The 20,700-nt window shown below is 41.5% G+C and overlaps 1 protein-coding gene across 1 annotated transcript; it reads right to left on the bottom strand.

Annotated features, from left to right (window-relative positions):
- Positions 1–5,812: 5,812 nt before the first annotated feature.
- LOC121134457 (zinc finger protein 431-like) lies at positions 5,813–18,318 on the bottom strand. Its single transcript, XM_040732762.1, has 5 exons — positions 18,057–18,318; positions 16,942–17,035; positions 9,578–9,704; positions 9,320–9,380; positions 5,813–7,726 (listed from the first exon to the last, which is right to left on the bottom strand). The coding sequence occupies exons 3-5, from the start codon at positions 9,609–9,611 to the stop codon at positions 6,685–6,687; spliced, it is 1,137 nt and encodes a 378-aa protein (XP_040588696.1). The 5' UTR covers positions 9,612–9,704; positions 16,942–17,035; positions 18,057–18,318; the 3' UTR covers positions 5,813–6,684.
- Between the last annotated feature and the right edge of the window lie 2,382 nt (positions 18,319–20,700).

Genomic DNA, 20,700 nt, shown 5'->3' on the forward strand with positions numbered 1-20,700 from the left:
ACAAAAACCACAAGCTTTTGGGAGGGACCCCTATCTCGTGACGGGGGAAGGGGGTATGTGACTCCTGTCCCAGGGAAGTAGATGTTTTCCTGACCCACATGTTGTAAATTCCTCAAACCTTGGCATGAGTTAATTATCTCTCCCTAAGTAAATAGTGTTATCTCCTTGTTTCCCACTAGTCTTGCTTGCCCATCTCTGATGCCCTGGTCAGTTCTTCACAGATGGTCTGCAGCCCGTAATTGGCCTTTTGTGGATTTATAGCCCTTCTGCAATTAAGGTTGTTAAACCATACATTCCATTCTGTGGTATGGCCGGTTCCTGGGATGGGTCCTTTGTTCACTTCCCAAGTTCTCTAGTGGGGTGCCCTCCCTGTTTAAGCTTATATTTTATTTCTATAAATTCGGGGTCTTTCACTAGCATGTGCTATGTAGACCTGATTGGCCTCGGACTCAGATCTGCCTGCCTCTGCCTCCTGAGTGCTGGGATTAAAGCCATGTGCCACCAATACCTGAGGGCATCCTAGTTTCAAACAGGCCTGGTTAGCATTTACTTATCTTTGGTTGTTTTAGAGGCAGACCTTCCTAAGCTAAATTCTACTTTGTGAGACTTACTATTTCCTAAGCATTTGTAAATCCTTTGTATTACCAATTTTACTCTTCTATATCAAGCTTAGTAGTGGAGTGCTACCCAACACATGAGATGCCTTTTACAACATCCACAAAATTAACAATAATTGGATCTTAAACTGAAAGACCCCTACCCAGGGCCCCCTAGGAAAAGAAAAACAAGGCCAAGCCATTGCCTAATGGAAAAACCAGACCAGGTGCCTCGCCCTCAAACAGGATGTCAAACAGGATGTCTGTGATCACCAGAGCAGTCATGGGACCTGGATACTTGTGTCTATGATCACCATAGCAGTCATGGGACCCGGATAATAATTGCTGAAGCATGCCGGGGTCTTTTATGTGGCAATACCAGGAAACCTAGTCCTTGGCAACTACCCCTGTCCCCAAGATGACCTCAGCCCTCGCTTAAGTAGCCAAAGAAATGCCTGTTGCTATGCTGATACTTATGTAACCATTAAAACTCTATAAATATTGTACTCCCTGCAAGCCCGGTATGCTCTGCACCCAAGTTGCAGTAGCATCCGCAGGCTCCTGTGTACTCAATAAACCACCTCTTGCTTTTGCATCCAGTGGTCTGGCCCCGTCCTTGGGCAGAGGGTTCAGTTCAGTAGCCGGCGCTTCGGTGCCAAGGTTTTCCAAAACATAAAGCTTAAATGCAAAATGTTGAACCTCTAGAAGGTACTGAAGAAACTAGGCCTCTTCATGTTTGGCGACCTGCTTTCCATGGGTGCACCAAAAGCATGTTGTTTCTACATGATCAGAGCAGACTCATCCAACAGACCAAAGTTATAGAGAGGCCTCTCTCTGGGTCCAGGGCATTTCAAGGACTGCATGGAACCTCACAAGACAGGGATTGTGGCTGCAGTTTCCCACCCAGATCTGGGGAATACCCGCCACATGGGCTTTAGCACCTCACCATCTGTCACTCTCCATCTGGGGACAACAGTTCCTCGCTTACCATGTTGTGGTTTTCCAGTTTGCTCTTGCTCAAAGCACAGCACACAAAACCACTGGTACCAGTTTCTCTTCAAAGCCAAACCTGAGCCAGTGGCAGGAAGGACCCTGCACCACTTCTGACTGGCAGGTCGCCTAGGGGCTTGATTGGCTAGTATGTCCTGAGTGACAAGAGCACCTCCCATAGGGTTAAGGTGTGCTTAAAGACACAGCATAATGCTTCCTGACCTTGTCTTCCACCCCAGACAAAGGCCCCCCATTTTTCTAGATCAGCAGAGATATGCATTTCAATAGCACTTGCCCCTGGCTCCAACAGCACACCTTGCTATCTTGCAATCCATAGGCTTTTCCCCTTCTTCCTCCTGGCTAGCTAGTTTGTAGAGCCCACTATACTTACTATGTGGATGAAGTGATTCTCTGTCAAAAAAGATGGAAGAGTTCCCAGAATATTAACTACCAAAGAGATATTTAAGTATCCAAAAGGAGATGTTTGTTATGTGGCTTTACACTGAGGTCATGTGACCTGAAGGTGCTTTTAACTGGTTTTCTCAGGAACTTCAGACAATCAGGAAAGAAAAGTAGGAACCAGATCACAAACAAGATAATAAGTCTTTTTCCCATCATAAAGCTGGATGATGGTTCTATTGCTGTAGGATTTTCATTCCTAAAATTCAGAGCAAACTCTTGGCAAATGCCTCAAACTCAGACAATCCAATTGCTTCTGTCTCCTGAGTGCTGGGGTTAAACATGTGCACTGCCAACAAGCAGCCAAAGATGGATCTCACTACCTTTTTCGACACAGGATTTCTCTGTGTGGCTTTGGCTGTCTTAGAACTCATTCTGCCAGTCTGACTGGAGCACACAGAGATCTGCCTTCTTCTGTAGGTGCTGCAAAAGTGTGATTGGTCTGCTGGAACTTCGTCAAGCAGCAATGGTCACCATGTGATCCATGCTATTATTTCACAACATATCTTCATGTGCTATGGATATGTGCATACTTAATTATTATTTGTAATTTCATGCTTCTTCATGTCCCCATTATTTTCCCAAGGGGCACTTCATCTTGAAGCACTGCCTTCAAAGGGGATTATCCATAGATGCCTTATAATGTCATGGCAATGTGGCTTATTAAAAATGAATATTTTCTCTTATATGTGTGTGTCTGTAGTGTGATTACAGGTTTTTAGAGCATGGCAGTTATGTGGAGAGCAGATGTCAACTTCATGGGTGCTACTTTTGGCTTACAACTAGTGAAACAGTAGACTTATAAAATTCTAATTTCCCTAGGAATCTTATTGAGGGAAAAGACCTGAGTCTTGTCTCTATTGAAGAAATATTTACTTTATATCTGACCACCTTACAGGTTAGACAGGAACTGAGAATGTGGGAGTGTTTTAGAGATGGGGAAAATTCAATATTTGGCTTCATCAGATTATTTAGTTTTGCATATATTTGCCTTCTATCTAAGCCTGCTAGGAACCCAGGGATGGATTATTTACCATTTATGTTCTTTACTGTTCCAAATTAGTCAAACTGAATAAATATGACTTAAGATTTTTAAAATATTTCATTCTCCCTTTTCTATTATTTTTCTCTTCTTTTTAAAAATAGTGTTATTATGACATCCTGTCTTGCCTAGAACTCACAGTATGGACTAGGCTATCCCAGGATATCAGAGAGATCTGTCCATCTTGACTCTAGAGTGCCTGCATTATAGTTGGACATGTTGCTAGATAAGTTGGTTCATTTAATTGGCTTCCTGAGGATGAGTGAATGAGTCTGGCTGGTTATGGTAGCCAGGAAACAGACTCTGTTTCTAACTCCAGTAAGAGAAAAACGTTCTCATCAAATGCAGCCTTTCTGCCTTAAAGACCACTGTCTTCCAACTATGAGAATTATTATTTTTCCTCATCATTGAGTCTGTTATAACTCATCAAAGGACCTGGGAAGATTTCTGCCTTATTCTGCAACTGGTGAAACCCAGGCTCACGGAGATAAGTAGATTTTTGAATATGGTCTAGTGCAACTCCTCATGTTACTGATCCTATCATTCTAATGCTTCACTAAGTGAAGTTGAAGCCTTCTAAGCCAGGCTTGGTGGCAGAGGCCTGTAATCATGGTACTTAGAAAGTGGAGGTAGGAATTTCATGATCTCAAAGTCATCCAAGATGAAAATGTTCAATGGGATATGGTAGGAGGACCATAGAACACAGGGAGACTATGATTGCTCCAGGACAGTGTCTATAATCTTCCTTGTAGCACCAGTACTTCAGGGTTATTGCACAAGCAATTGTTAGCTAAGGTATTTACCACCCCATTTTTCCTATTCTTATTTTATTTTATAAATTTAATTCAAATTAGAAACAATCTTATTTTACATATCAATCCCAGTTCGCTCTCCTTTCCATCCTCCCATGCCCTGCACTAACCCTACATCCCATCACCTCTCTGCTCCCCAGGGAGGGTGAGGCCTTCTATGGGTGAATCTTCAAAGTCTGTCATATCATTTGAGGCATGGCCTAGGCCCTCGCCCATGTGTCTAGGCTGAGAGAGTATTGGAATAGGCTCCCAAATCCCTTTGTGCACTGGGGATAAATACTTTTTCCCCTGCCAGAGGCCCTTTAGACTACCCAGTTCTCTGAACAGACACCCACATTGAGGGGGTCTGTACCAGTCCTATGCTGGTTTCCCAACTATCAGTCTGGTGTCCATGAACTCCCTGTTGTTCAGGTCAGTTGTTTCTCCAGCCTGGTATTGACCCCTTTGCTCATCACTACTCTCTCTCTGCAGCTGGATTCCAGGAGTTCGGCTCAGTGTTTAGCTGCGGGTCTCAGCTTCTGTCTTCATCAGCTACTGGATTTCCAGGAGTTCGGCTCAGTGTTTAGCTGCAGGTCTCAGCTTCTGTCTTCATCAGCTACTGGATGAAGGCTCTAGGATGACATTTAATGTAGTCACCAACCTCATTATAGGAGAAGGGCATTTAAGGTATCCTCTCCACTATTCCTTAGATTGTTAGTTGGGATCATCTGTGTAGATCTCTGGATATTTCCCTAGTGCTAGATTTCTCTTTAAACCTATAATGGCTCCCTCTATTATGGTATCTCTTTTCTAGCTCTCCTGTATTCCTCCCTTCTTAGTCTTCATGAACCTTCATGCTGTCTTTCCCCCTCCTCTGCTTTCCTTCTCTTTCTCCTACTTCTGTCTCCCCTCGCTGACATTCCCAATTTGTTCAGGAGATCTTGTCCCTTTCCCCTTCTCTGGGGGACTATGGCAAGCTTTTTAAGTGTGGAAGTATGAATCAAGGGGAGGGTCTGCTCTTGGCACCCTGAGGGCAGGGATTGGGATAGTGCCACCAAACCCAATCTAGACTCTCATCAGCCTCTCTCCACTTGCACCTCCCTGTTACGGCAGAAGCTTCACCCAATCTGCCTTCTCCACCTCCTCAAGGAACAGATGCCTGAGGTACACAGGATGGTAGCTACAGGGAATACTTCCCTACCCATACCTCATGCTGAATATGAGCCCACTGAGGCCTAATCCTCCCATCATCCCATGTCAGCAGGAAGAAGCCAGACTTAAATTGACACCCCTATACCAAGGGAGTCTGGGTTGTTTAGACCTACTGACTTCCATATCTACACAAAGAAGTTGGAATGTTTGGTACTTATTCCAAACCCCATTTTCAAGGTGCCAAGAATGGGCCCTTACCTGGAGTAACCTCCTACAGCCCCTAAAATGCCCATTATTGATGGCTCCACCCCTGAGGTTTGTGGTAAAAGCTCCCACCTCAGGATTCACCTCATGGTTTCTGGTTTTCTCTTCCCCTGGGGCCACACAGGGATTCTTTGTTCAGACTAAACCATTGTGCCATGTCTCTTCTGCTTACCTTGTCCTGTCACTCAGGCCTCACTAGCAAATTAGAGCCTCTAGCAGATCCTCCAGTCAGATGAGAGCCAGGCTTTTTCCTCAGCTCTTCTGAGGAAGTAGAAGTTGTCTCCTGTGCTGTGCCTTTGGTTCTGCATACATGACTGGAAGGTGGAGAAGAGTGTATTGGGCTCTCTCTCACTCACTTTCTTTCTTGGGTTGCAGATTGCATTAGAAAGGTTAGGACTGTACCTTCTAGAGCAGGAATGCCACAGTGGCTCTTCATTATTATCTTTGTAAGTTGTGCCCCAATTAAACAACCACTTACCATTTATCGTCAGTCTGGTGAACTCATTAACAGCCCGGCATCACATGAAACAATTTTTTATTGAAACTAAAGACAAGTATGAAGTCTTTGCAAAATTGTTTACATGAATACGGTTTTCTCTTCCATGAGCTTTTCCCTGATATCAAGATGATACAAAAAGGGTTTAAAATATGTACAGGGTTAGAGATATGGACAAGCAAAATTATGACAAGTTCATTGCCAGGACCTAGGTCAGGTTTTTGAGAACTTTCTGTAGTTCCTGCTACAGGAATACTCAAGGGTCTAACCTTCTTGGGAACAAGCATGAACATTCACAAACCCACACACTGACCTCACTTAATTAAAATTAAACCAAATCTCTAACCAAACAGACTGTTACATGTGAATATTTTGTCTTGTAAGAAGACATTCCTGTAACCCAGGTATTGAGGCATTTAAAGTCTTAACAGTTTCCATTCATCATGGAACAGAAAGCAAGCATGTAGGATTGAATTTAGAGAAATCAACCAATCTGGATGAGTTTTTTATGTAATAAAGAAAAGTGTGAAATCAAAAAGGGCTATCTTATCAATGAATTCATAGGAGCTTTTTCCATATGAATTTGCAGGAGCAAACAAAAGAGACATCATAGTACTTGAACAGATTGTTGACATTTGTCAGATTTTTTCTTTCCAGAATCTTGTGTAACCAAATGTGTATTTTCTGAAGACTGTGACAAATCCTTTGTAGTAAGATTCCCTTTAGTATGAATTTCTTAGGCCCTCAAAGATTATTGTGATATACAAAGTGCACAGCTTTGCCACATGGCTTATATTTATAGGATTTCTCTGCAATATGATGTTTTTCATGATTTTAATGACTGATGATACATACAAATACTTTACCCTGCTAGTTACACTCACAGGGTCTCTCTCAAGTATGTGTTCTTTTATGACCCAACAGGGTACTGTGATGTGAAAAGGCTTTACCACATTGATTACATCCATAGGGTCTCTCTCCAGTATGTGTTCTTTTATGACATTGGAGACTACTGACACGTGAAAAGGCTTTACCACATAGATTACATTGATAGGGTTTCTCTCCAGTATGTGTTCTTTTATGACTTACAAGACTGCTTTGTTGTGAAAAAGCTTGACCACATTGATTACATTCATAGTGTTTCTCTCCAGTATGTGTTCTTTTATGACTTACAAGACCACAGTGTTGTGGAAAAGCTTTACCACACAGATCACATTCATAGGGTTTCTCTCCAGTATGTGTTCTTTTATGTCTTTTAAGCTCACCATGACCTGCAAAAGCTTTACCACATTGATTGCATTCATAGGGTCTCTCCCCAGTATGTATTCTTTTATGATACTGGAGACCACTGCCATGTGAAAAGGTTTTACCACATAGATTACATTCATAGGGTTTCTCTCCAGTATGTGTTCTTTTATGACTTTTGAGACTGCAGTTTTGTGAAAAGGCTTTACCACATTGATTGCATTCATAGGGTCTCTCCCCAGTATGTGTTCTTTTATGACTTATGAGACTGCAATTTTGTGAAAAGGCTTTACTACATTGATTACATTCATAGGGTTTCTCTCCAGTATGTGTTCTTATATGTCTTTGGAGTTTAGAGCGTTCTGAAAATGCTTTCCCACATTGATTACATTCATAGGGTTTCTCTCCAGTATGTGTTCTTTTATGTATTTGGAGTTTAGAGCATTCTGAAAATGATTTTCCACATTGATTACATTCAAAGGGTTTCTCTCCAGCACATGCATTTACATGTCTTTTAAGAACACCATGACTTACAAAAGCTTTAACACATTGATTACATTCATGGGTTTTCTCTCCAGTATGTGTTCTTTTATGGAGCTGGAGACAACTGTGACATTCAAAGATTTCACCATATTGAAAACTTTCATACGGTTTCTCTCCAGTATGAATTGTTTCATGCCTTTGTAGATACCTGTAACACAAAAAGATTTCAGCACATTGAGTATATTCACAGGGATTCTCTCCTGTATGGCATCTTTCATTTCTGCAATGATAATTGGCACATATAAAAGCTTTACCACATGTGTTATACTGATGAAACTATATCTGCATAAATTAATTTTTATAATTTGGCCTAATTGTAAGGAGGAATCAGATCTTATGTTTTACATTTATGATGCTTCCCTTCATGAGGGGTTGTTTTGTGGTTTTAAAGACACCTGTGAGATAATAAGAGCCTTTATTTCATGGCCCACATTTATGGCATCTTATTTACTTATTTGTTTATTTTGTTGTTGTTGTTGTTTTTTTTTTTTTTGGTTTTATGAGATAGGGTTTCTTTGTGTCTTTGGAGGCTGTCCTGGAACTAGCTCTCGTAGACCAGGCTGGTCTCAAATTCACAGAGATCCACCTGTCTCTGCCTCCTGAGTGCTGGGAATAAAGGCGTGTGCCACCACTGCCTGGCTGGCATCTTTTTTATATGAAAATTTTCACATATTTGAAAAGAACTGGAGGAACTCAGAGCCCTGCCATACTTATAGCCTTCATAAGTTTTCTTATAGTGAGAGTCATACTACATTGGCAGATTGTACCAGGATAAATGGAAGTATTCATACAATCTGATGCTTATAGTGGTTTTCTGCAGTATGTATTTGTTGGTGTCTTTACAATGAATTTAGAACACCAATTAATTGTAAACTTGTATAACATTCGACATCTCTACTCAAAATGGGGGCTACTGAATATCTTTCATATCTTCTCATTGATCTGAGAGAGAGACAGATGGGGGGTATTTTGCTTCTTTCCATATTCTATGCTCACATGACTTGTATTTAGACTGACATATGATATTCTTTTTTTCTTTTTTGGAGACAGGTTTCTGTGTTTAGCTATGGATCCTGTCCTGGAACTTCCTCTGTAGACCAGGCTGCCCTCCAACTCATACAAATCCACCTGCCTCTGCCTCCCAAGTGCTGGGATTAATGGTATGTACTATCCCTGCCCTGCTGGACATGATATTCTTCTTAAAGGAAGAATAACAAATAAAAGGTTTCCACATTGCATTCATACAGTTTGACTTTCTTTTCCTCACAGACATGTGGTTTTGGAATTAAGGTTTCTCCACAACAACCTTCTTGACTCTCTTAAACTGACCCTTTCAATATACTTAGCAAAGTCATGATTATGAGTAATGCCAGCTTTACTATAGACTGTTTTTTCTTTGAAGCTTGTGAACATATACGTATCATCTAATCAATGTGTATACAATTTAAAATATCTGAGTGGTATTAAACTAAACAGATTGTCATTTCTACAGCTTATATCTCATGGGGCTATATGGCAAATGTTGGTATCTGCTAAGGCATTGTTTCCTTATCTCCTTTTTCACAGGAATGCCTTGCAAACACATAATAGTCACCTGACACTGATATACATGTTTTTGTGAGAAATTAAGAATCACTAATATACTTCAAGCTGTGCTGATTTATGCTTTTCTTTAAATAATCTAGGAAACATTAAAATTTCTTAAGAGGTAAATTTGTGTAAACTTGCCCATGAAAATTACCTTCTATGTCTTCTAGAACTTTGACAATGTTCTTCAATATTATGGTCATCCCAACTGTAGCCTAAAATACAATACCAGAAAATATGAGGTATATTAATGTAAATTATATAAAATTTAAGTTAATATCTTCAATGAGCATTAGAACAATGCTTTATTCACCCAATTTTCCCTTTTCTCAATCAAAATCACAGAAGATTATCAAACACCATGAAATAGTTGTCCCCCTATTTTAAATCATGAAGGAAAATTCAGTCTTACCTACAGCATTGAGGTTCGTGTAGGTCTCTAGCATCACATCTTTGTAGAGACTTTTCTGGGAAGGATTCAGTAAAGCCCACTCTTCCTGAGTGAAGTCGATGTGCACATCATCATAGGTCACTGTATCCTAAAATAACCCATACATGTGTAAAACAGTGTGGTACTGACACTGTAAATGTATGCTTCTTTCACAAGATAGTCAGACAATTCTGGTGCTTCCCACACTTTTTTCATGACAGTGACTTTAGAAGGAAACTGACTAGTAGGTACACATGCACCATTTCTGTGCCCTATAAGTAGCATATAGCCTTGAGAAAGAAATCCCAATGAACAGACATAAAGAGACAAGGAAGTAGATCAACACTACTGAGAACACATCAGAGAAATTTTATGATAGGGCCAGCCTATAACATAAATACTCTAGACCCTGGAACCAACTTCTCTCTTTGTTACATTTTTATTGCTGTGAAGAGATACCATGAACCATGGCAACTCTTACAAAGAAAACATTTAATTGAGGTTTCTCCCTTAACATTTCAGAGGTTCAGTTAATCATCATCAGGACAGGGGACATGGCAGCATGCAGGCAGATGAGGTGCTAAAGGTTAGAGTCCTTACATCTTGACTCAAGGGCAACTGGAAGTTGACTGATACACTGGACAGCATCCCCAGGATAAGAAACCACAATGCCTGACCCCACAGAGACATACTTCCTCTAACAAGGAAAAGCTCACTCCAACAAAGCCACACCTCCTTCTACTGTCACTAGTGGGAGCTCATACACCATGGACTGACAGCTGGGGAACCTTCATGGCACCAAACTAGACCCTCTGAATGTGGGTGACAGTTATGTGACGTGATCTGTTGAGGGGGCCCTGGCAGTGAAACCAGGACCCATTCCATGTGTATGAACTGGCTTTTTGGAGCCTACTCCCTATGGTAGGATATGTTGCTCAGTCTTGATACAGGATGGAGTGGCCTGAACCTACATCAACTTGGTATGCTTTACCCCCTGTGGGGAGTGGATGGAGGATGGAAAGGAGGAGACCAGAGGGTGGGAAATAGGGAGGGAGGGCAACTGGGATTGGTATGTAAAATAAGAACTAAGTTCTTAAAATAAATTTAAAAAGATACAGTGTATGATTTTTAATATGCACCCAAAGTGATTGGTGCTTTAAAAGCAATAAGAGTAATCAAGAAGGTGTACAGTATTTGGGAAAGGATAAAGGGGATGGAGAGAAAAAGCCAAGAACAAAAGCAGAAAAATGCAATCCACTTTTCATCAAAAGACCAAAGGAAATTCAGCCAGGTAAACTGAGATCTTGACCAATGTTACCCATTCCATGTGTTTAGAAATTAAATAACAGAGTTCACAACTCCCACAAAATTAACTCAGAATGACCCTTAAACTGTTCTGCTTCTGACTTTCCAGTATCCATATTTCTTCCAAGCAGAGAGGCCCCATGATCTAGAGCTCTCTCTACAAATGGGGGAAATCTCTTGCTATGGTTCTCCAAACTCTCATGTACCCATGTGATTTGAGGCAAACCCAGCCCCACTGAAGCCCACACAGAAAATAACTTAGAAGAATAATTTAGCATCTGCTTCCTGCCACATGTATCATGACATAACATGTGGAATCCGCCCTATTCACCCACCCAACACCATGCACACCTGAGAAACTTCTGCAGATCAGAAATTCACTTTGTTCCCTTGAACTCAACTTTCCTGAATCACAGCATTATAGCTGGAGGTAGCAGAGATTTAAAAATATTCTGATAATTCATTAATGAAGGGTGATCCCCATCACCTCAGTAGTATCCATATGGCATTAATTTTGTGGAGCTCTAAACTGTTTCTCCAAGTGTGGTGGTATTTTGTTTGTGCTTTAACAAATGAAGCTTGCCAGGTTGTGGTTGCCCATGCCTTTAATCACAGCACACGCCAGGCAGAGGCAGATGGATCTCTGTGACATCGAGGGAGTTCCAGACCAGACTCCAAAGCTACAGAGAAACCCTGTCTCAAAAAACAAAAACAAAACAAAACAAAGCTTGCCTGAAAACCAGAGTGTGGAACTAGGCAGTAGTTAGCCATAGAGGCCTGGCCATGATGGAGCACAACTTTAATACCAGCTCATTTGAGGCAGAGGCAGGTGGATGTCTGTGATTTCAAGGCCATCCTGGGCTACAACAGATTGATCCAGTCGAAAGGTGAAACAGAGCCAGGTGGTGGTGGCTCAAACAGTTTTCCCTGTACTTGGGAGTTGGAGATGAGTAATATGACGGGGCAGAGAGAGAAATATAAGGTGGGGGGAGAGAGAAGTTCATTGTGTTCTGTCTGAAGGTTCGTAGGGACAGAATTGCTCCTTTGGTCTGAAGATTCAGGAGAGGTAAGAACTAGGTGTTGGCTGCTCTGCTTCTCTGATCCTTCACCATTAACCCTGGTATCTGACTCCAGGTTTTTATTATTAAGACCAATTAGAATTAGCACTATGATCTCCATTATAGAGTAGTGTGGCGTAGCTAAATTGTGATGTAGAAGAGAAAAATTGATGGTAATAAAATTGACAGTATAAGGACTTACCAGTATACCAAGTCTATGGCTATATTTTGCATATGTTTGTGCATGAGAAAGCATGTTTTCTACATGAATACAGGATATAGAATGTAGAAAATTATGAGCCGCATGAATGTTGGTATCTGAACTCTGGTCATCCCCAAAAAGATAAGTGCTAAACCGCCTATCAAGATTCACAATATGCTTTATCCGATAAGCCAAAAGTCTTTCACAGATTAACAACAACAACAATACACCTAAGCAAATAAAGAAATAAATGAGTGATATTTATGAACATGATCCATCCATCAAAATTAAGATGTTGTATATGGTAATTTTGCAGCATAAAATGAATATAATCCAATGACAATGCCCAACAATTTAAAACAAAATGCTGATTACAAAGCTACATTCACAAAAATTTTTTTCTATTAAAAAGAGATACATTCACACTGGAAATACTCAAAATGTTCAATGGGATTATGAACATGTAGTACACAGATTGACATTATATGATTTCTATACTTACCAGAAAGCTACAACAATCAAAATGTGTACAATATTTGTTAAAGAATAAAGAGAATGGAGAGAAAAAGCCAAGAATAGAGGCCAGAAAATATAGTCAACTATTAGTCCAAAGAACAAAAGAAACTTAGCCAGGAAAAATTTATCTTGACCAATGGTATCCAACTACCTATGAATCTATGTGTACAGAGATTTAAAAAACACAGACTTCAAAACTCCAATTAAATTAACTCAAAGTGACCCTTAAACTATTGTTTCTGACCCTTCAGCTACTGATATTTCTTCCAAAGACAGAAGCCCCATGTTATAGAGCTGTCTCTGCAAAATTAGCAGATTTCTTGCTTTGGCTCTGCAGTCTTTTATGCCCCCTGTGGTTTCAGGTAAACCCAGTCCCACTGATTACCAATCCTAAAAACAATATGGAAGAATAATTTAAAATCTGCTTCCTGCCACTTGGATTACAGACCAAGATGTGGATCCTGCCCTAACTGCCTGCCCAACACCATGCACACCTGTGAAATCTCTGCAGACCAGAGATTCCTTTTGTCTCCTGGAACCAAACTTCACTGAATCAGACTATTGCGGCTGGTGATAGCAGTAAGGTAAAAATATTACAATCATGTATTGCTGAAAGACAATCCATATCACCATCTTTCTACCATATTTATAAATTATTTGTAATATTTATAAGACAAACTTGAAACTAGAAAACAGACTGTCAGTTTTCCAAACTGTGCTCCCACTGCAAACCAAAGGAACTGCCTGTGTGTGTACACTGGGCAGTGATAGTACAAGTATCATATTCTCCCATGCCAGGGCTGCAGAATCTCCCCCTATCCAAGAAATCCATATACAGGGAAGCTCAAATGACAAGGACAACTGCCCTGGTCAACACATGGACCAAGAGAATCACAGTCTGTCTCATGGACAATACAAATTCCAGCAGGAATGACAGCTCAGCAGTCTACTCTGAACACCCTAACTCACCATGGTATAGCTTGTGTTCTTCTATACAACTCCCTAGAGAAGGAGATGAGAATCCTGGAAGGAAACTGCAAGCACCTACCACCAGTACTCCTGACTGGTAAGTCTTCCCAGAGTCTCTCATTGGCTAGAACCACCCATATTGGCCTAGAACATTAGCAGTCGCCCTACCAGGTGATCAGAAATCAAGTGAATCAGATAGCACAGTCCTTCCAGCTCTGCCCTTCCAGCCTAGCAGACAAAGGCCTAGTCAAGAAAGTTTTATTAGGCATTCTTCCACTCTCCTAGAACACATCCTGCAACTGCTGCAATGAATAGGGTCCTTTGTGTGCACAATCCAATATACACTCAATGCACATTGCTGCCATCCCTTGAACTCATCGCTGGGAAATACTGCAGCCAAATGCATGTCACATTCAAACAGTAACTGTTGTTACTCTGTAAATGTTGTTTAAGTAAAACTATCCATGAATTAGAAAACACCATGGAGTCATGCTAGGGCTTGATGACAGGAAAGAGAACATGGATATGATGTTGATAGGAATGTGGATTGAAAATTTATCTTTAAAAGTTGAAAAGAGTTTTATGGTCATGTGCTCCAGAGACTAGGGATTTCTAGTAGAGCACACAAATCTTTTCTCTCAGACTGTATAGCTACACCCAGAAAAATAACAGTCTTGTTAGGCAGGCCACAACAGTTTACACAGATCTATTTGGTGGAACTTCTGTAACCAAAGTTTTCATGATAAGGTGTCCTTTATCCAGATTCTTGATTGCCCTCTAAAAATGGTCAATCTGGAAAATTATGGAATATCTTTAATTGATTAGCGAATTCCACTTTTGCTAATCAACTACTGTCGAAGAAGTAAAGCTCAACTTCCATCCTGCCTCTCCCTTTTCTGCACTGTGACTACACCAGTTTCAAAGTTGGTCAATGAACTCCATTCTTGAACAGGTCCCTCTTCATTTATAAGTCCCCACTGAAAACCAGAGAGTTTGGAGTTCACTCATTAACTGACCAGCCAAGACCCAGACAGGAAGGAGGTGCAGGAAGGAGGTGCAGGATTGTCTTCCCAGCTCTGGGCAGGAGAAGCAGGATTAGGGGTTCCCAGTAATTCTCAATGACACAGCATGAGGCAAGCCTGAGTTATAGGAGACTTTGCTCTACACAGAAATGAATAATCAACATCACTTGAGAGAAAAGGAATGAAACTAGTAAAAACCCAAAAAGAGTGGAGAATCGAAACAAACAGAGATAAAAAGCAGTAATATAATTAAACAGAATATTAAAAATGATATCGGGGCTGGAGAGATGGCTCAGAGGTTAAGAGCACTGACTGTTCTTCCAGAGGTCCTGAGTTCAAATCCCGGCAACCACATGGTGGCTCACAACCACCTTGAAAGAGATTTGGTACCCTTTGCTGGCCTGCAGGCAGAAGGCTGTATACACAATAAATAAGATATTTTTAAAAAATGACATCAATAAGTGATTTTTTAAAAAATGAATATAATGTATTTTTAATATTTAAAAAATTTAGCTATACTTACTTTGATAAAAGGACACTTCCCTAGAGAGAACATCATTTTCAGCACAAACTCTAATAGATCTTAATAATAAAAAACTCAGTCAGCTGTCAGTGGGTGAAAGATGAAGGATCACAAAAGCAGAGTGGCCAGACACTAGAGTTCTTACCTCTACCAATGCTGAGACCAAAGGGGCAAACCTGTCCTCACAATACCTCCTCAGACTACCTGCTGCTTCCATGAAACCTCACACTGAATGCTCAGACTGAATCCTCTCACTGCGTGAACTCCTGTCCCCTCCCACATTATATTCCTCTCTCTGTCCAGCCATATCACTCCTATCTCCACCTCCCTAGTGCTGGGATTAAAGGTGTTTGATCCCAAGTGCTGGGATAACATTTTTGTGAGCTGTTTCTCTTTTAGACTCTGAATCTCTCTCTCTCTCTCTCTCTCTCTCTCTCTCTCTCTCTCTCTCTCTCTCTCTCTCTCTCTCATAGCCTAGAGTGGCCTTGAGCTCACAGAGATCCATCTGCCTCTGTCTTCTAAGTGCTGGATATAAAGATGTGCACCACCACTTCCTGGACAAGGATGACCTTGAGTACTTGATCTCCTGCTTCTGTGGCTAACTAGTAGCTTAAGTGTGTGGCTCACTAGTGAATTAGTTCTGCACTCTGATCTTCAGGCAAAACTTATTTGTTAGATTAAAACAAAGTATCACTACATTCATTAATACGAGATAGACAGACGTTACCCATATGCATATGATGGCTACTGAGCTCTGTAATCTGATACATAGTTACAGTCAATAACCTGCTTCTCAAACATCTGAGCTGACATAACTGTGTCAAGTAGGATAGAAATATCTGTACAGGATAGTAACCTAAATGAAAATTCAATATTCATTGGCTCAAGATAACCTTCCCAAGTCTACAACCACACCATATGGTCTGTGTTTCTTCACATGATGTGAATTAAAACATGTTGGGAAATTACAAAATCATTACCACAACCACAATCATAATGGTGACTCCAGTAGCTGGTTGCCTACCCTGAATCCTCCTCAGTATAAACTATTCCTCCTATTTTGATCTGAAGGCAGAAGCAATGCTCCCCCATGGGAATCCTTTTCCTGGGACAGAATTGGATAGTCAACTACATAACTCAAATCAACAATTTTAAATATGAGGAGGGGCCAGGTGGTGGTAGCACAATCCTTTAATCCCAGCACTCAGGAGGCAGAGGCAGGTGGATCTCTGTGAGTTCGAGGCCGGGCTGGACCGACAGCCTCCAAAACAATACAGAGAAACCCTGTCTCGTAAAAACCAAAAAAATAAAAAATAAAAAAATAAATATGAGGAGGTGTATTCATTTAAGAATTTTGAATGTGTAGTACAGAAGACAGCGAGGTCATTGCCCCAGAGAGCAACAGACTGGAATCAACACCACCTGAGTCAACATAAGAGAGTTTGCTTCAGTAAAATTTTTCTAACAGAATGGAAATGCAGCTGTCCTAGCATTAATATGCCTTACCAGGGAGAAATCACTTCACATAGTTAGTGGATTGATAAAGGATAAACACATTTAACGATAACATGCATCCATCTCTAGCTAATACTCAAAGAGGAGGCAGCCTAGACACATTTTGCATTTCATATTTGCTGTCATCCTTAAGTGTCTTTTAGGTTCATGTTCCAGGTTGCACTTTGAATGATTTAAACAGAGACAGGAGACAGTATGTCTAGATGTCTAGCTGCTTGGGCAGATGAGAGACTTACACAGCAAAAATATTCCCAGAATTGTTTCTTAAGTACACAAGAGACCTTAAACAGCAGAAACTTCTTCACTGACAGGATCCTGAGGTGAAGGTGGCTGGGGATGAGAAAGATAGAAAATGTTGAAGGTAGAAGACATAAAATTTGGGATGGGGAGGTCTTGCACAAGATATGTCTCATGCCAAGTAAGCTTCTTAGGAAGAACTGCATGTTGTATACTACTTCCAGGGGGAAAATAGAAGAAAAGGGGACTTCTATGAATTCAATAGAAACTCAGGGAGGAGGCAATCAAACAGTGCTGCACAAGGGGAACACGGGGTATCTCGAGATCATTACTGACTAACCCAACAGTGGCCTTGGGAATGAAAACTATAACTCCATGTAATGGGAAGTATGGTTCTCTGCATCTGAAGCAACCTCTCCACAAAGGCATGGCTCCAGACCTCTTCAAGCTCTCCCAAGCAAAATCCTGATTTTAGACAAGGCTCTGTTTTATTGTCAATACATCAGGCCCTTCCTTAGAGAAAACTCCCAAGGCCAAGGCCCCCAATCTGTTACTCGCTATCCAAGAATGTTCCTACCCCATGCCTGAGGGCCTAAATGAAAGTTTGATCAGACAACAGTGTTTTACTTTTCAAATAGTTGTCATCTGGTGTCCTATTGCCCACCTGGCAGAACTTTGCTTTTCTCAAGAAGAAAACTGGAACTTCATGGCAGACCAGGCCTTAAGGTTGCTTGTGACCCTGTAATGCTTCCTCAAGCAGCTTGCTACAGGCCTGTTCTTTGATATGGGGAATGTGTCTCTTGACTGGTTGTAAATCAGGGGTAGCTCATTTGTAATGGTTTGGAGTCAAATGTCTAGACAATCCTGGTAAACAAATGTGTATCCTAGCATCCTAGTTTCTAACAGGAGTTAGTACATACTTATCTTTGGGTGTTTTAGAGGCTGTCCTCCCTTAACTAAATTATGCTTTATAAGACTTACCAATCTCCTAAGCATTTGTAAATCCTTTGTATTACCAATTTTAGTCTTCTACATCACAGCTTAGTAGTGGAGTGCTACCCAACACGAGATACTTTTTACAACATCTACAAAATTAATAATAAATGAACCTTACAGGTAAAGTTTAAATGTGAAGTCCTGAACCTCTAGAAGATACTGAAGAAACTAGGCCTCTTCAAGGTTGGTGAACTGCTTTCCATGGGTGCACCAAAAGCATGTTGAAGTTGACTATAAAGATGATTCTATACACAGCTTCTTGTTACCAATGCTCAGAGCCGACTCAGTCCGCAGAGCAAAGTTATTGCGAGTTCTGCCTCTGGGTCCCTCATAGGACAGAGAGTGTGACTTCAGCTTCCCACCCAGATCCAGAGAATAAATACCCACCACACTGGCTCCAGCACCTCGCCATCTGCCACTCCCCAAGTAGTGGTTTTCCAGCTTTGCCCTTGCTGAAAGCACAGCACACAATTCCGATGGCTCCAGTTTCTCTTCAAAGCCAAGCCTCTAGCCAGCGGCCAGAAGGGCCCTGCACCACTGTGTGTGACTAGGAAATAAGGAGGATTCTGGGAAATGTAGTCAGAGTCAGACAACTTGCAAGAGGAGATGAGGTGGATTCTGGGAAATGTAGTCCGAGTCAAACACCATGTGACTAGGAAACGAGGAGGATTCTGGGAAATGTAGTCAGAGTCAGACACCGTGTGTGAGGAGATAAGGAGGAATCTGGGAAACAAGAGTAAAAGAGCTTATATAAATAATGAAGTAAATAATCATTGGGAACTTGATACATCAATGTTAAGATACTGTATAAGGTAACTTTGCAACATGAATTTAATACAATCCAAAGAAAATTACAAACACCATATAACAGGATATTTGATTCTGAAAGATCCCCCAGAGTGGGGAGACCCTCACTCAAATCTCGGGATAAGCTGATGCTCCAATATTTCAAGAGATACCGTTCTTGCTGCAAGCACACGAGATTTATTCAGGGAACCAGTGCACTGGGGCTGAGCTCATGACCCTGGCAGGGGCAGAGGAGTTTGACCGCTAGTAGTTTTTTTAAAGGGAAAAACCAAATTGGGGAGTTAGGCAAACATCATAAAGGATGAGAAGTTAAATGATACTCATGTCTTAACAGGAAGGTTATCTCAAGCAAGTATTCTTTGGGCATTGTACAGTTAAACATTGAGCAGGAATGTGGTGAGCTAGTTCCTGGATAAGGGAGTGCTATCTTTTAAGTTTATCTTGAGGTCTCTGGTTTCTCAGGAGAGGGCAGAAGGGCAAGTCACTCTGTGATGGGCTAGTCACTAGGGGTCTAGAAATGTTGAGTTGGGATCTCTCATTCCCCACTTCTTTTAGTAAGCAGTTCTAATCATAGAACTGCAGAACTAAATTTCTGACTCTATATAGTCTGCATTGCCCTATTCTAATCTCTGATACTGTTGGCATATCATAAGAATCTGTACAGCACTAACTCTTTGTCTAATAAAAGCAATTAATTTATTAATTATGCAAGGTCCTATAGTCAGCAGAAGAAGCAAGATCAGCAAGGGACCCATCAGGGCAGAAAGCAAAGTCGTCATCCATGGCAATCTGCTGAACCAGCCCTCGTACCAGTTTTGTGTGGCCTCCCAGTCTCATTTGCGTTTTTCTAATCTTTCTCTGAGCCTGCTCATGGAATCTCTGATAGCTCCAGAGTGATCAATGTAAAAACAACATAGTCCCCCTTCCTTAAGGAACAGCAGGTCTAAGCTTCTTCTATTCTGTAGAACTACCTCGGACAGGGAGGTGAGAGATTCTTCTAACTTAGTGGCAGAGCTTTCTAGCGCTTTGATATCCTGTGTCATAGCGGCTTGCAGAGTATTCAGGCCATATTGGAGGTCTTGGGGTCCCTTAACGAGTGCTGTAGTCCCAGTACCAATTCCTGCTGCTATGCTCAAACCCAACATTACTGCTAAGGTGAGGGATACCGGTTCCCTTTTGTCCCTTCTTTGGTTATAACCATAGGGGTGGTAGTAGACATGAGGAACCAGCTGAACCATAACACAAAAGTCTCTTGACTGGTTAAACACAACAGTAGAGACACAGGGGGTAAGCCCAGTATTACATGCCCACCAGCATGTAACAGATAAGGGTTGGTCTCTGTTACCATAATGGTTGAGCTGTTGCAGAGGTGCTGGTGGGAGCGAGGTGCTGGTGGGAGCGAGGTACTGTCCCTAGGCATAACCCTGAGCCTGAGACTTCAGTAAGGGTGAGCTTACTTCGGGAGCCCCAGGAACATTGATTTGGATCTGTCACGAAGATGACGGTACCAGAGATGACAGTTCCCTTGTAATAAGGAGGACCAGCAGCAAGACCTATTCTTCTGTAGTGAGCAGGCGACATAAATGCAGCTTAAGAGGATCACCAGTCCGTTCCAGCTTCCAGGAGTCATCTTGGGTTGCAGGAGGGACTGCTTTGATGTGGGATGCATGGATCCAAGCTGGGATGCCGTCAACCTTGATGGCAGTAGGACTGGTCAGGAGCACCAGGTAGGGTCTCTTCCATCTGGGTTCGAGATTGCTGGATCGATGATGCCGGACCAGGACGGAGTCTCCCACTTGGAACTTATGTGGTACAGATGTGGTTCCCGGTTCATATGCTCCTTTTAGCTGTGCCCAGGCGTCCTTTCTGACCAGTTCAAGAGCCTTTAAATGAGCTAACAGGGGTTGGGAGAAAGAGGCATCAAGATCAAGTACCCTTCCTGCTTCTGGCAAGGG

The sequence above is a fragment of the Mesocricetus auratus genome, unplaced genomic scaffold (assembly GCF_017639785.1).
Source record: "Mesocricetus auratus isolate SY011 unplaced genomic scaffold, BCM_Maur_2.0 Super-Scaffold_100028, whole genome shotgun sequence".
NCBI classification, from domain to species: domain Eukaryota; kingdom Metazoa; phylum Chordata; class Mammalia; order Rodentia; family Cricetidae; genus Mesocricetus; species Mesocricetus auratus.